At 38.8% G+C, this 17,662-nt stretch overlaps 1 protein-coding gene across 1 annotated transcript in view; it reads left to right on the forward strand.

The window, feature by feature from the left end:
• The window catches only part of PPIP5K2 (diphosphoinositol pentakisphosphate kinase 2), a 466,186-nt gene that overhangs the window by 30,958 nt on the left and 417,566 nt on the right, over positions 1-17,662 (forward strand). Inside the window, 3 exon segments of the mRNA XM_053701522.1 lie at positions 1,376-1,571; positions 4,818-4,908; positions 5,084-5,169. Of these exon segments, the coding sequence (XP_053557497.1) occupies positions 1,376-1,571; positions 4,818-4,908; positions 5,084-5,169 (373 nt within the window).

Here is a 17,662-nt window from a genome sequence, read left to right on the forward strand (position 1 = left end):
AATCTTAGGTACTTAGGTTAGCTATTTTTTTATTTTTTTGTAGTGTAGTGGTTCCCCCCCTCCGGCGATCGTTGGGGACCCCTCACCCCACCTTTTTCTGTAAAATAGTGCCCCATCCCTCCCTTTATTTTATTTTTTCTGCAGTGTAGGGCCATCCCATTCCCTCCCCCCCCCCCCTCCGCTGCTAAACCAGCCACCCGCCTCGGAGATTCCCTCCCACACCTCCCGCCGGCACCAGCAGATGAACGTTACAGACTGCGACACACACAATGTAACCATTTGTAATGATTGGCATCTGCTAATCGGGCTCCGGTTCCATATACAGGCAGATGCCTGGAGCTCAGAAACTCCAGCTCTCGACTGTAACTTAAAGGGACAGCCTAGTTAAAATTAAACTTTCATAATTCAGATAGGGCATGCAATTTTAAACAATTTTCCAATTTACTCTTATCAAATTTGCTTTGTTCTCTTGGTGTTCTTAGTTGAAAGCTAAACCTTGGTAGGCTTATATGATAATTTCTAAGCCCTTGAAGGCCGTCTCTTATTTGAAGGAATTTGACAGTTTTTTACAGCTAGAGGGCTAGTTAATTTGTGCCATTAAAGATAACATTGTGCTCACACCGGTGGAGTTACTTATGAGAGGGCACTGATTAGATAAAATGCAAGTCTGTTAAAATAACTGAAATAAGGGGGCAGTGTGCAGAGGCTTAGCTAATAACAAAGGTAAAAAATATATTAATATAACTGTTTTGGTTATGCAAATCTGGCTAATGGGTAATAAAGGGTTATCTATCTTTTTAAACAATAAATATTCTAGAGTAGACTGTCCCTATATAAATATAAATATAAATATTTATATATATATATATATATATATACATATATATACATATACGCCGTTTGGTATGATAAGCAAAGTAATGCACATTGCGTATACATGTCATATTGACTAAGGGGTTAATATATAAAGAATTGCTAAGCGCCGTAGAATGGCATAATTAATAAATGCATAATAAATAAATGATGTAAAAGCACTTGGTTTGAATTTCACATGAATAGTAGATTTTTTTTCTGATTAATTTCAAAGTTAGCGTTATTTTCCTTCCCACTGCATCATGTGACAGCCATCAGCCAATCACAAGATACATATACGTATATTCTGATTTTGAAACACAAGTTTCAGTTTTAGAAACTATTTCGTTGAAGTTTAGTTGAATATCATTTTAAGTCAGGGGTAGACCAGACTAGTGAGCTACATAAATACATTTCTTTACAGGCTACTAAATATGTAATTATTCTGACAGTTTCATATACATTTGTCAATTCATGTTTTAAGCCAAACACTAATGTGTTGCATTTTACCATTTGTTTGCAGCCTCCTGAACGACAGATTGTGGTTGGAATCTGTGCAATGGCAAAAAAGTCTAAGTCCAAACCCATGAAAGAAATCTTAGAGCGGCTTTCCTTGTTTAAATATATCACTGTAGTGATTTTTGAAGAAGATGTCATTTTGAATGAACCAGTTGAAAATTGGCCTTTGTGTGACTGCCTTATCTCTTTTCATTCCAAAGGTAAATGCAAATTCATAATTACTGTAATGCCCCCCACCCCAATAAGTAATAGATTATTTCATTTTCACTAGAAATACACAGAAATATAAAGTTAATTCAACATGTTTTTGTCTGCCCCTTAAAGTGAAAAGTTTAATGAATAAGTGCCTGGATTTTAAAAATACTCTTAAAAACAGAGGTACTTTCAGTCATTAAACTTTACAATGACACTTTTTAAAAAAAATACTTACCTTTTCTTTATGGAATGCAGACTGGTGATACTCCCCCTACTCCTGCTGTAGTTAGCAGATTGATGACGAATCCGGCTTCCTCCAATTGTTGCGTGCCCCCTTTGGCGTCCAACTCGTGAGACACGCAACGATTGGAGGAAGCCGGATTCATCATTGATCTACTAATTACAGCAGAAACTGTGGGCGGAGGATCGCCGGTCTGCTTTCCATAAAGAAAAGGTAACTATTTTAAAAAAGAAGCGTCATTGTAAAGTGTAATGAATGAAAATGCCCCTGTTTTTAAGAGTATTTTTTAAAAGCCGGCACTTATTCATTAAACTTTACATTCACTTTAAAGGGAGAGTAAACACATTAAAATTAAAATTGTAAATTTTTGGGAGAAATCTCTATTTATGTGTTGTGATACTGGTACCCACACAATTAGGGCTATTGAGTAATGGTGTAGTAAGAGGAAAAAAAAATACAAATATAATGTTACTAAACACTTTTACATGTGCTCAAAAAATATAATTAGGAAAACTTATTGTCAGTCATGAATTATAAGTGATAATACAATTTATTAATGATAGTGAACTAATAATGAAGCAAATTGTATGAATATTAAATTTCAAATAGCAAAAATAATTGTGTTAATAAGTCAGTGGTCAGCTAGGTTATAATGCAACAAGTGTGATAATACCATAGGCTAACCTATTACCTAATTTAAGTCAATGCAACTGTGTTATATACTGTAACTTATGCAATGCAAAATATAGAGAAAATATTTGCCACGATTTTATTAAAATACCAAGCAAAACTGCACAAGTGTCTGCGTGAAGTAGTTTGGAGATAAGAATGGGTAATGAGAACACAATCTTGGCTAAGTGGAAATGTGTCTTGTTACGCTGTGCATGAGGCATTTTATAAATTTGTTAGGCTAAATGGCTGCAGTGTAAGCCATCTACAATAAATAGCAATATGAGGTTTAGGTAACTTTTGCACTATTTAGCTATGACAAGTTAAAGGGACACTGAACCCAAATTTTTTCTTTCGTGATTCAGATAGAGCATGACCTTTTAAGCAACTTTCTAATTTACTCCTATTATCAAATTTTCTTCTTTCTCTTGGTATCTTTATTTGAAATGCAAAAATGTAAGTTTAGATGTCGGCCCATTTTTTTAAACAACCTGGGTTGTCCTTGCTGATTGGTGGATAAATTCATCCACCAATAAAAAAAAAGGTGCTGTCCTGAGTACTGAACCCCCCCCAAAAAAAAAGCTTAGATGCCTTTTTCAAATAAAGATAGCAAGAGAACGAAGAAAAATTGATAATAGGAGTAAATTAGAAAGTTGCTTAAAATTTCATGCTCTATCTAAATCACGAAAGAAAAAAATTGGGTTCAGTGTCCCTTTTAAGTATATGATACTGATAAGAAAAATATTGCTTTGCTAGTACCTGGGCCCTTAGGGTGAGACATGTCTTTTTGGAAACAAAGTAATTAAAAATCACATTTCCTAAATAATAGTGAAGAAAGAAAAATAAGTAAAAGTATTTGTTATATTACAGTAATAGTCCTGTATTCGGATGCTATGTTTGGGGTGAGGGAATCATGCAGTAAAAAAGAATATATAGGTACTTGTTTTGTTGGTTTCTCTGTGTATTGTGTGTAACCCTCTTTTTGTAAAAAATCTCATATGTAAATGCTAAGACCACTGTATGACTGTAATTGGCCATCTGTAACCTGCATAATTACGTTAATTTATAGTAAACAAAAACATAATATATATTTTTTTCTGACCAACAATAATCCGTATCAAATAAAATACATACAAAAAATAGAAGAATTCACTACTATTTTAATTAGATGCCCTTAATTAGTGATAGGGTTCTTAAAGGGACAGAAAACCCAAATTTTTTCTTTCATGATTCAGGTAGAGTATACAATTTTTAAACAACTTTTCAATTTACTTCTATTTTGTAATTTGCTTTATTATTTAGGTAACCTTTGATGAAAAGGAATAGCTAGGTAGGCTCAGCACCTGGGTGCTGTTTGCCGATTGGTGGCTTCACATTTTATATATAGCTATGCTTTTCAACAAAGGATACCTAAATAATGAAGTAAATTGAAAAGTTGTTAGAATTGTATACTCTATCTAGTTCATGAAGGGAAAAAATGGGTTTCCTGTCCCTTAAAAGGGACATTCCATCCAAAATTGCAATCCACATCAGTGCATTTCAGTTTTGAATAGAAGCATTTTTGTAATATATATGTATGGGCAAAAATGCTTGTAATAAAAACTATAGCTGTTTCAAAAGTGTATTTAAGTATGCACCGTGCACCAGCATTTTAAACACATCACTTAGAGAGTGTAAGATGCTTGTACCATCTGGTAATGACTCAATTTGTTAATTGCTGACATGATACAAGTCCCACTGGTGCTCTGAGCAGCTGCACTGTTTAAAATGCTGGTGCACTGAGAATATTTAGCTATGCTTCACATGCACGTGCAGAGAAAAATGCTAACACTAAAACAGTGATAACTTTTACTAGAAGCATTTTTGTCAATACATGTATATTGCAAATATGTTTCTATTCAAAGATGTAATTCATCTATGTGCATTTAAATTTTGACTAAAATGTCCCTTTAAGCTAATTGGATTAAAGCAGTCAATTCCAGCTGTTGCATTTCTTCAACGAAAAGAACACATTTACCATCAACTTATTATGTTTAAGCTTTACTTTTTGTAATTGTGTGGCCATTCAGCAAGTTGTGGCATATTAAAATGTTTGTAATGATTAATCTTTGTAAAATAAAAAGATAATTTTCTGAAGATTTATGACCTGGGCTTTTGGCAGTGATGAACTCAGATGTTACAAAACAAGCAAGACTGCAAGAGCCATGTTTTCTATATTGCAGCTATTTCTGTAATGCAAATAACTAGCATATTTGTGTTTAGGTCAAGCATGGAGGTGAGAATGCTATAATAATGTGATCTTTTATGGTCTTATTTTTATAAATAAAATGTTTTATTTAAGGTTTTCCATTGGACAAAGCAGTTGCTTATTCAAAACTCAGGAATCCATTTGTAATTAATGACTTGAATCTACAATATCAAATTCAAGACCGGTAAGATATATATAAATATATATGTAATATCATTGTCGTATTAAAGCTAAATGTAATACTGCATAACTTCCAACATTGGTCTAATTCTGTAGTTAGTGAATTGTGCCCTTTTTTATTTAATTTAATTTAAATATGTAATTGACCATTTTGTGTTTATCTTGATTTAACTGTGCAGAATAGAAGTTTATAGGATTCTCAAGGATGAAGGGATTTTGCTTCCTCGATATGCTGTTCTTAATCGTGATCCAAATAAGCCTGAAGGTAAGTAAAGTAGGTCATAATTGAATTTAAATCTCTATGTGTATGTTGTACATGCATATGTGTATTAGTCTTGGATTAGCAAGAAATGTTGTTGGCTGACTATTATTATTATTATTTTCATTATCATTTTCATTATTATTATAATACTTTATTTATAAAGTGACAACTTATTCTGCAGTGCTGTCCATGGGTGCAATTTTTATAAGTAAAACAATGATAAAAAACTTGTAAGAGACCAAACAAAATGTAATAAACAAATACAGGAAGAATTGAGGGCCCTATTCCTGTGGGAACTTACAATGTAGGAGGGACTGCAAAGGTGAGAATGATGTGAATACAGAGTTAGATGAGGGCAATTATCAGGTAAGTGGAATTCTTTCTCTTATAAGGTGTATCCAGTCCACGGATCATCCATTACTTGTGGGATATTCTCATTCCCAACAGGAAGTTGCAAGAGGACACCCACAGCAGAGCTGTCTATATAGCTCCTCCCCCAACTGCCATATCCAGTCATTCTCTTGCAACTCTCAACAAACATGGAGGTAGTAAGAAAGAAGTGGTGAAATGTAGCTGTTATTTTGCTTCAATCAAAAGTTTATTATTTTTAAATGGTACCGGAGTTGTACTATTTTGTTCCAGGCAGAAAAATAGAAGAATCTGCCTGTGATTTATATGATCTTAGCAGGTTGTAACTAAGATCCATTGCTGTTCTCACACATGACTGAAGAGAGAGATAACTTCAGCGGGGGAATGGCGTGCAGGTTATCCTGCTATGAGGTATGTGCAGTTAAGATTTTTCTAGAAGATGTGAATGCTAGAAAATGGTGCTGATGCCAAATTTATGTAAGGTAAGCCTGAATACAGTGATTTAATAGCGACTGGTATCATGCTTACTTTCTGAGGTAATACTCTTTTATATTTACAATATAAAACGTTTGCTGGCATGTTTAAATGTTTTTATATATACGTTGGTGATAAAACTTTATTTGGGCCTAGTTTTTTTCACATGGCTGGCTTAAATTTGCCTAGAAACAGTTTCCTGAGGCTTTCCACTGTGTTACTATGAGTGGGAGGGGCCTAATTTAGCGCTTTTTTGCGCAGTAACTTTTACATCTCTAAAGGGCTCTTAGGCTTTCCAAAATCATTTGTTGGGGAAGGTAGGCCCACAGCAAGGCTGTCGCAGTTTGGTGTGACTGTTAAAAAACTATCGTTTTTTGATCCGTTTTTTGAACTAAGGGGTTAATCATCCATTTGCAAGTGGGTGCAATGCTCTGTTAGCTTATTATACACACTGTAAAAATTTCGTTTGATTTACTGCCTTTTTTCACTGTTTTTCAACTACTGACAAAATTTGTTTCTCTTAAAGGCACAGTACCGTTTCTTATATTTGCTTGTTAACTTGATTTAAAGTGTTTTCCAAGCTTACTAGTCTCATTGCTAGTCTGTACAAACATGTCTGACATAGAGGAAACTCCTTGTTCATTATGTTTAAAAGCCATGGTGGAACCCCCTCTTAGAATGTGTACCAAATGTACTGATTTCACTTTAAGCAATAAAGATCATATTCTGTCTTTAAAAAATTTATCACAAGAGGAATCTGACGAGGGGGAAGTTATGCCGACTAACTCTCCCCACGTGTCGGATCCTTTGACTCCCGCTCAAGGGACTCACGCTCAAATGGCACCAAATACATCTAGGACGCCCATAGCGTTTACTTTACAAGACATGGCGGCAGTCATGGATAATACACTGTCAGCGGTATTAGCCAGACTACCTGAATTTAGAGGAAAGTGAGATAGCTCTGGAGTTAGACCAAATACAGAGTATACTGACGCTTTAAGAGCTATGTCTGATACTGCCTCACAATATGCAGAAGCTGAAGAAGGAGAGCTTCTTTCTGTGGGTGATGTTTCTGACTCAGGGAAGATGATGCAACCTGATTCTGATATCTCTACATTTAAATTTAAGCTTGAACACCTCCGCGTGTTACTCAGGGAGGTTTTAGCTGCTCTGAATGACTGTGATACAATTGCAGTGCCAGAGAAATTGTGTAGACTGGATAAATACTATGCAGTGCCGGTGTGCACTGATGTTTTTCCAATACCTAAAAGGTTTACAGAAATTATTACTAAGGAATGGGATAGACCAGGTGTGCCGTTCTCTCCCCCTCCTATTTTTAGAAAAATGTTTCCAATAGACTCCACCACACGGGACTTATGGCAGACAGTTCCTAAGGTGGAGGGAGCAGTTTCTACTCTAGCAAAGCTTACTACTATCCCTGTCGAGGACAGTTGTGCTTTCTTAGATCCAATGGATAAAAAGTTAGGTTACCTTAAGAAAATGTTTATTCAACAAGGTTTTATCCTACAGCCCCTTGCATGCATTGCTCCTGTCACTGCTGCTGCGGCGTTCTGGTTTGAGTCTCTGGAAGAGGCTTTACAGGCAGCGACTCCATTGGATGACATACTTGACAAGCTTAGAGCACTTAAGCTAGCTAATTCTTTTGTTTCGGATGCCATTGTTCATTTGACTAAACTAACGGCTTAGAATTCTGGTTTTGCTATCCAGGCGCGCAGAGCGCTATGGCTCAAATCATGGTCAGCTGACGTTACTTCAAAGTCTAAGCTGCTTAACATTCCCTTCAAGGGGCAGAACCTATTCGGGCCTGGTTTGAAGGAGATTATTGCTGATATCACTGGAGGAAAAGGTCATGCCCTTCCTCAGGATAGGTCCAAGTCAAGGGCCAAACAATCTAATTTTCGTGCCTTTCGAAACTTCAAGGCAAATGCGGCATCAACTTCCTCTAATGCAAAACAAGAGGGAACTTTTGCTCAGTCCAAGACGGTCTGGAGACCTAACCAGACCTGGAACAAGGGTAAGCAGGCCAAAAAGCCTGCTGCTGCCTCTAAGACAGCATGAAGGAACGGCCCCCTATCCGGTAATGGATCTAGTAGGGGGCAGACTTTCACTCTTCGCCCAGGCGTGGGCAAGAGATGTCCAGGATCCCTGGGCGTTGGAAATTATATCCCAGTGATATCTTCTGGACTTAAAGGCTTCCCCCCCAAAAGGGAGATTTCACCTTTCACAATTATCTGCAAACCAGATAAAGAGAGAGGCATTCTTACACTGTGTACAAGACCTCCTAGTTATGGGAGTGATCCATCCAGTTCCAAAGGAGGAACAGGGACAGGGATTTTACTCATCATTCAAGATGGAGACTATTCGTACCATCCTACCTATGATCCAGGAGGGTCAATACATGACTACAGTGGATTTAAAGGATGCTTATCTTCACATTCCGATACACAAAGATCATCATCGGTTTCTCAGGTTTGCCTTCCTAGACAGGCATTACAAGTTTGTAGCTCTTCCCTTTGGGTTAGCTACAGCCCCAAGAACTTTTACGAAGGTTCTGGGATCGCTTCTGGCGGTCCTAAGGCCGCGGGGCATAGCAGTGGCCCCTTATTTAGATGACATCCTGATTCAAGCGTCAAACTTCCAAATTGCCAAGTCTCATACGGACATAGTGTTGGCATTTCTGAGGTCGCATGGGTGGAAGGTGAACGAGGAAAAGAGTTCTCTATCCCCCTCACAAGAGTTTCCTTCCTAGGGACTGATAGATTCTGTAGAAATGAAAATTTACCTGACGGAGTCCAGGTTATCAAAACTTCTAAATTTCTGCCGTGTTCTTTATTCCATTCCTCGCCCTTCGGTGGCTCAGTGCATGGAAGTAATCGGCTTAATGGTAGCGGCAATGGACATAGTGCCGTTTGCACGCCTACATGTCAGACCGCTGCAACTCTGCATGCTCAGTCAGTGGAATGGGGATTACACAGATTTGTCCCCTCTACTAAATCTGGATCAAGAGACCAGGGATTCTCTTCTCTGGTGGCTATCTCGGGTCCATCTGTCCAAAGGTATGACCTTTCGCAGGCCAGATTGGACAATTGTAACGACAGATGCCAGCCTTCTAGATTGGGGTGCAGTCTGGAACTCCCTGAAGGCTCAGGGATCGTGGACTCAGGAGGAGTCACTCCTTCCAATAAACATTCTGGAACTAAGAGCGATATTCAGTGCTCTTCAGGCTTGGCCTCAGCTAGCGACAATGAGGTTCATCAGATTTCAGTCGGACAACATCACGACTGTGGCTTACATCAACCATCAAGGGGGAACAAGGAGTTCCCTAGCAATGTTAGAAGTCTCAAAGATAATTCGCTGGGCAGAGATTCACTCTTGCCACCTATCAGCTATCCATATCCCAGGTGTAGAGAACTGGGAGGCGGATTTTCTAAGTCGACAGACTTTTCATCCGGGGGAGTGGGAGCTCCATCTGGAGGTGTTTAAACAATTGGTTCATCGTTGAGGCAAACCAGAACTGGATCTCATGGCGTCTCGCCAGAACGCCAAGCTTCCTTGTTACGGATACAGGTCCAGGGACCCCAAGGCAACGCTGATAGATGCTCTAGCAGCGCCTTGGTCCTTCAACCTGGCTTATGTGTTTCCACCGTTTCCTCTGCTCCCTCGTCTGATTGCCAAAATCAAGCAGGAGAGAGCATCAGTGATCTTGATAGCGCCTGTGTGGCCACGCAGGACTTGGTATGCAGATCTGTTGGACAAGTCATCTTTTCCACCATGGACTCTGCCGCTGAGACAGGACCTTCTACTTCAGGGTCCTTTCAACCATCCAAATTTAATTTCTCTGAGGCTGACTGCCTGAAGATTGAACGCTTGATTTTATCAAAGCGTGGTTTCTCCGAGTCAATCATTGATACCTTAATTCAGGCATGAAAGCCTGTCACCAGAAAAATCTATCATAAGATATGGCGTAAATATTTTTATTGGTGTGAATCCAAGGGCTACTCATGGAGTAAGGTCAGGATTTCCAGGATATTATCTTTTCTCCAAGAAGGATTAGAGAAAGAATTGTCAGCTAGTTCTTTAAAGGGACAGATTTCTGCGCTATCTATTCTTTTGCACAAGCGTCTGGCGGATGTCCCAGACGTTCAGGCATTTTGTCAGGCTTTAGTTAGAATCAAGCCTTTGTTTAAACCTGTTGCTCCACCTTGGAGCTTAAATTTGGTTCTTAAAGTTCTTTTTTTGGTAGCTATTTCCTCAGCTCGTAGAGTTTCCGAGTTATCTGCCTTACAATGTGATTCTCCTTATCTGATCTTCCATGCAGATAAGGTAGTTCTGCATACCAAACCTGGGTTTTTACCTAATAAGAATATCAATCAAGAGATTGTTGTTCCTTCTTTGTGTCCTAACCCTTCTTCAAAGAAGGAGCGTCTATTACACAATCTGGACGTGGTTCGTGCTTTAAAGTTTTACTTACAAGCTACTAAAGATTTTCGTCAAACATCTGCTTTGTTTGTTGTCTACTCTGGACAGAGGAGAGGTCAAAAGGCTTCGGCAACCTCTCTTTCTTTTTGGCTAAGAAGCATAATCCGCTTAGCCTATGAGACTGCTGGCCAGCAGCCTCCAGAAAGGATTACAGCTCATTCTACTAGAGCTGTGGCTTCCACATAGGCCTTTAAAAATGAGGCTTCTGTTGAACAGATTTGCAAGGCGGTGACTTGGTCTTCGCTTCATACTTTTTCAAAATTCTACAAATTTGATACTTTTGCTTCTTCGGAGTCTATTTTTGGGAGAAAGGTTTTACAGGCAGTGGTACCTTCCGTTTAAGTACCTGCCTTGTCACTCCCTTTATCCATGTACTTTAGATTTGGTATTGGTATCCCACAAGTAATGGATGGTCCGTGGACTTGGATACACCTTACAAGAGAAAACATAATTTATGCTTACCTGATAAATTTATTTCTCTTGTGGTGTATCCAGTCCACGGCCCGCCCTGTCATTTTAAGGCAGGTATTTTTTAATTTTAAACTGCAGTCACCACTGCACCCTATGGTTTCTCCTTTCTCTGCTTGTTTTCGGTCGAATGACTGGATATGGCAGTTGGGGGAGGAGCTATATAGACAGCTCTGCTGTGGGTGTCCTCTTGCAACTTCCTGTTGGGAATGAGAATATCCCACAAGTAATGGATGATCCGTGGACTGGATACACCACAAGAGAAATACATTTATCAGGTAAGCATAAATTATGTTTTTGTTACTGAGTTGGGTGTAAGAAAACAGGCTTTTCCTGTATTTGAAAGAGTGGACTTTTCCCACTAACTATTGAACTGCATTGATATTTTTTCATGTGTGATTTTTTTTTTAACCACTTAACATTACACAATGCACAACAAACCAATCTTTTATGTTTTTTTGTTTACAGCATTTACATCCATGCAATATTTTACACTTGTTGCATGATTCAGTCAGTGAGTGTATCAAACCGATTTGTCATTTGGATGTTATCAGTTTTCTTTTTTGTGTGTGTGTGCGCATGCTTACCTGTAAATAGAGAACATAATACATTTAAAGGGACAGTCAACAACAAAATCGTTATTGTTTAAAAAGATAGATAACGCTTTTACTACCCATTCCCCAGTTTTGCACAACCAACATTGTTATCTTAATATACTTTATAACCTTTAAACATCTAAATTTCTGCCTGTTTCCAAGCTACAACAGACAGCCTCTTATCACATGCTTTTTTATTAGCTTTTCACAACAGGGGAGTGCTAGTTCATGTAAGCCATATAGATAACATTGTACTCACGTTCGTGGGTTGTGGCTAACCATCGTTGTGCCATAAGGGAGGCAATAGAGAAGGGCACTGCAGACCAACCAGTGGCACATTGTTCAGGCTGGACACACAGCCACGAGCATACACTCAATGCTGATAGATTATATACCTCCATTAAAAAGAGGAGGGGATAGAAACAAGAAGTTGCTCCAAGCTGAGACCCAATGGATTTATTGTTTGGACACCGTAGCCCCAAAGGGACTTAACGCAATGCTAGACCTCAGTCTATTTTTATGAATTAACTGAGTGACTCTAGTGGAAATCGTGGCACAATGGTAATCCTGGACTTGATACTGTGCTATCCTTAACATTATCGTCATGATCATGTGATTGAACATGATTGGATATGCTAATTAGCCACGCGTGTCTGCTAGAGTTCAACACACTATGTGTGAGTGGATATGTTTGTTAGACCGTAATTTGCTGGATGTCAACCCATTGAGAAAGGTATCAGATAGGAACCGAAACGTTTGGGCTATGGAATTTTAACATTTGTTGAATAAAGCTGAATTTTATATGCTGAAAAAACGGTGAGTGATGCATTGTCTTTGTGACTCTTGACTATATATATATATATATATATATATATATATATATATATATATATATATATATATATATATATATATATATATATATATATATATATATATATATATACATACATACATACATACAGAGAGAAGTGCACTCACAGGAACGAACAACTGGCTCAATACCATTGTTAGCCTGTTCTACCACCTGGGTGCAGCTTTTTAGCACAGTGATGCTTTTCACAGAGCAGAACTTTCCTGTAGTATATCAATCTGATCCCGCCAATTACGGTCAGTCCAGCGTCGAAATACCAGGCAATTCTTCTCTGAACAAGGAACACAGCAACCCCAGACGATCGTTTCGGCCTTCATTGGGCCTTGTCAGTGAGGTGTAGCCATATTCCTCTAAGCACACTGAGCAAGGAGTCCACGTCTGGTTGCCCCTTTTTCCATAGGGAGACTAAATACATACAGAGAGAAGTGCACTCACAGGAACGAACAACTGGCTCAATACCATGGTTAGCCTGTTCTATGGGATCAGACTGATATACTACAGTTTACATTACTGGACTAAAAGAATCTGCACCCAGGTGGTAAATCGCCATAGATCAGGCTAACAATGGTATTGAGCCAGTTGTTCATTCCTGTGAGTGTGCTTCTCTCTGTGTGTATTTAGTCTCCCTATGGGAAAAAGGGGAATCCAGACGTGGACTCCTTTCTCAGTGTGCTTAGAGGAATATGGCTACACCTCACTGACGAGGCCCAATGAAGGCCGAAACGATCGTCTGGGGTTGCTATGTTCTTTGTTCAGAGTGAATTGCCTGGTATTTCGGAGCTGGATTGACTGTAATAGGTGGGATCAGACTGATATACTACAGGAAAGTTCTACTCTGTGAAAAGCATTACTGGGCTAAAAGAAGCTGCACTCAGGTGGTAAATCATCATAGAACAGGCTAACAATGGTATTGAGCCGGTTGTTCATTCCTGTGAGTGTGCTTCTCTGTGTGTGTATGTATGTGTGTATGTGTGTGTGTATGTATGTATATGTGTGTGTGTATATATATGTGTGTGTGTATGTATGTATGTATATGTGTGTGTGTGTGTATATATATATATATATATATATATATATATATATATATATATATATATATATATATATATATATATATATATATATATATATATATATATATATATATATATATATATATATAAAAACACGGAAGGGAATTGCACTCCAAGACCGGACCAGGTACACATCCTGTGACTCGGCAACATCCAGCCCTGGGTGCTAAATAGCACTCCAAAAAAGCTGTGATGTCACCAGAGCCACAGGCAGTTAACCCCAGTCCGGAATGGGTGCAAGAAACAAGGGGGATTACAAACAAAAAGAAATACAACACATAGAAACACCCAGCACTCACCAGCTAGCTCACAGCTAAGATAAAATCACAACTGGAAAGGTTAGTTACCGCATCTGGCCAAATGGCTAAAGCTAAGGCACCACGTCAAGGTCCTTTCCACTGCCTGAGTCCCTAACATAGCCACACCATGCGAGCTCACAAAGCCAAACAAACTGAGAACAAAGGAGGGGTGCACAGGTGGATGTAATCACCCAGAGAAATACAAAACACGGAAGGGAACTGCACTCCAAAACCGGACCAGGTACACATCCTGTGACTTGGCAACATCCAGCCCTGGGTGCTAAATAGCACTCCAAAAAAGTTATGATGTCACCAGAGCCACAGGCAGTTAACCCCAGTCCGGAATGGGTGCAAGAAACAAGGGGGATTACAAACAAAAAGTAATACAACACATAGAAACACCCAGCACTCACCAGCTAGCTCACAGCTAAGATAAAATCACAACTGGAAAGGTTAGTTACCGCATCTGGCCAAATGGGAAAAGCTCATATAATGTAGCCTTGGGACAGAATCTGTATGTTAATTGTTTTTCTCCTTTAAATAGATATATATATATATATATTTTTTATATTTATTAATTTTTATTATAATTATTTAACAGCATGTTACAAAAAGATGTCATTGTGGATACAAAAATTTAAACAGAAGAAAGAGGGAGAAACCATCAATCTCCAAAAAAAAGGAGAAAGTAATCCCATGTAGTGGAATGAGATAATTCTTGTTCAAGTAGAACTAGCCTGTCCATTTGAAAACAGTGGCTCCACTCCATGTGAGTGCATGGTGATTGACAATTTCACCAATGTACAAAACATAACTCAAACAACAACAACACTTTGCCGAAATTTCTTAATTTAAGATCACATTATAAACTTTTCTACACATCCAATGACATCCCTCGTCTTTGTATTTTTCTAATAACATTTGAGAGAAGTGCTAGTCTAAAGGATCATTATTAGGGTATCAGGCAGAGGTGGGACCGCATCAGTCATTCCATTTTAAGGTCTCACTAAGCTTATCATTCCTCCTAGGTCACTCCTGCAACTTGTGTAAAGCTCCCCCTTCTATCTTTAGATCGTTTTGGATTTCATCCCAGATGAATTTTAAATCATGGAAGAATCCTAACCTATTCGATTTAAAGAAACCGTATTCTTCCATTCTTAAGGTGTCCGTCATGTGAGTGTGCCAGTCTCTCAAGGTCGGGCAAATTTGCTAGATCGCTAGGCTAAGGAAATCACAGAGTTCAATGCCAGCTGGATTAGTCGTGTTCTTAATTTACATTTAGGTAACAGGTTCAGTAAGGCCGTTGTCAGGTCTAACTGATATGTGTGCCCCCCGCCCCATTATAACTTGTAGGATGTTCTGAATGCCTTCCCAAAAAGATGACAATTTGGGACATACCCACCAGATGTGTGTCATCGTCCCCCTTTCCCCACAACCCCTCCAACAAAGTTCAGACGAGGCAGGAAAAATGCATTTAAGTCTGGTAGGTGTCAGGTACCACCTAGTCAAGAGTTTGTAGTTTGTCTCTAAAAATCTAGCTGAGGAGGAAGATTTCCTTGTGTTATTAAACATTCTATCCCACTCTGCCTCTGTGAGAGTCCTATTCAATTCCCCATGCCAGCATTCTGTATAGTCAGGGAGTTTTGAGTTTTGTGTGTTAAAGGGACAGTATACACTCATTTTCATATAACTGCATGTAATAGACACTACTATAAAGAATACGATGCACAGATGCGTATATAAAAAACCAGTATAAAATGGTTTAAAAACTTAGAAGCTTTCAGTTTAGCTCTGTTGAAAAGGTAGTTGGAAAGCCCACTGCAAATGGGAAATAAGACACTCCCCCCCCCCTTCTTTTGCATATGAAAAGACCCTTTACACAAACAGGAGCAAGCTGGAGAAGGTAGCTGACGGTATTCAAATAAAACTTTGGGGCTTGGTTAGGAGTCTGAAAATCAGAGCAATGTTATTTAAAAATAAGCAAAATTATACATTTAAAAAAAACCCCAAAAAACTTTATGGGCTTTATAAATAGATCATCTACAAAACATTTATGCAAAGAAAAAATGAGTGTATAATGGCCCTTTAACTAGGAGTCTCCTAGCCCATGATAAGGTGTGATGTGCTGGAGTTGTCATAGCGCATGTCTGTTCAAAGGGTGTTAGATTTCTTGTAAGTGACTGTGTAAGTGGGTGGGTGTGGAGGAAACGGTGAACCTGGTTATATTTTAGCCACTTAACAAAGACTCCACCTAGGATGTCTGTAAGATCTGTTCTGTTTTTGAGTTTGCCATCACTGATCAAATTGAATAGGGGAACCTTATAACCCATCTCCCAATTATTCAGGTTATTCCTGTCACCCCTCCTAGTAGCTCAGCATTCGGGGAAATTGGGGACATGGGTGATCTGAGTGTTGATATTCCTGGGAATCTCTTTATCAAAATATCCCATAATTCAAACACATGGTGTAGAAGCGGATATGCTTTCAACCATGGGGGCCGATTCTGCCCTGCTATCCAACATAAAGCTCCCGGAGAGGGGGAATGAAGTATATGAGAGTCTATTGGAATCCAAGCCTTAGAGTCCCTATTTCTCCAACATAGGTGTGTCCGGTCCACGGCGTCATCCTTACTTGTGGGATATTCTCTTCCCCAACAGGAAATGGCAAAGAGCCCAGCAAAGCTGGTCACATGATCCCTCCTAGGCTCCGCCTACCCCAGTCATTCTCTTTGCCGTTGTACAGGCAACATCTCCACGGAGATGGCTTAGAGTTTTTTAGTGTTTAACTGTAGTTTTTATTATTCAATCAAGAGTTTGTTATTTTAAAATAGTGCTGGTATGTACTATTTACTCAGAAACAGAAAAGAGATGAAGATTTCTGTTTGTATGAGGAAAATGATTTTAGCAACCGTTACTAAAATCCATGGCTGTTCCACACAGGACTGTTGAGAGGAATTAACTTCAGTTGGGGGAACAGTGTGCAGTCTCTTGCTGCTTGAGGTATGACACATTCTAACAAGACGATGTAATGCTGGAAGCTGTCATTTTCCCTATGGGATCCGGTAAGCCATGTTTATTAAGATAGTAAATAAGGGCTTCACAAGGGCTTATTAAGACTGTAGACTTTTTCTGGGCTAAATCGATTCATTATTAACACATATTTAGCCTTGAGGAATCATTTAATCTGGGTATTTTGATAAGATTATATCGGCAGGCACTTTTTTAGACACCTTATTCTTTAGGGGCTTTCCCAAATCATAGGCAGAGCCTCATTTTCGCGCCGGTGTTGCGCACTTGTTTTTGAGAGGTATGACATGCAGTCGCATGTGTGAGGAGCTCTGATACATAGAAAAGACTTTCTGAAGGCGTCATTTGGTATCGTATTCCCCTTTGGGCTTGGTTGGGTCTCAGCAAAGCAGATACCAGGGACTGTAAAGGGGTTAAAGTTAAAAACGGCTCCGGTTCCGTTATTTTAAGGGTTAAAGCTTCCAAATTTGGTGTGCAATACTTTTAAGGCTTTAAGACACTGTGGTGAAATTTTGGTGAATTTTGAACAATTCCTTCATATTTTTTCGCAATTGCAGTAATAAAGTGTGTTCAGTTTAAAATTTAAAGGGACAGTAACGGTTTTATTTTAAAACGTTTTTTGTACTTTGTTATCAAGTTTATGCCTGTTTAACATGTCTGAACTACCAGATAGACTGTGTTCTGAATGTGGGGAAGCCAGAGTTCCTTCTCATTTAAATAAATGTGATTTATGTGACAATGACAATGATGCCCAAGATGATTCCTCAAGTGAGGGGAGTAAGCATGGTACTGCATCATTCCCTCCTTCGTCTACACG

This window comes from Bombina bombina, chromosome 2, assembly GCF_027579735.1.
Source record: "Bombina bombina isolate aBomBom1 chromosome 2, aBomBom1.pri, whole genome shotgun sequence".
Classification (NCBI taxonomy): domain Eukaryota; kingdom Metazoa; phylum Chordata; class Amphibia; order Anura; family Bombinatoridae; genus Bombina; species Bombina bombina.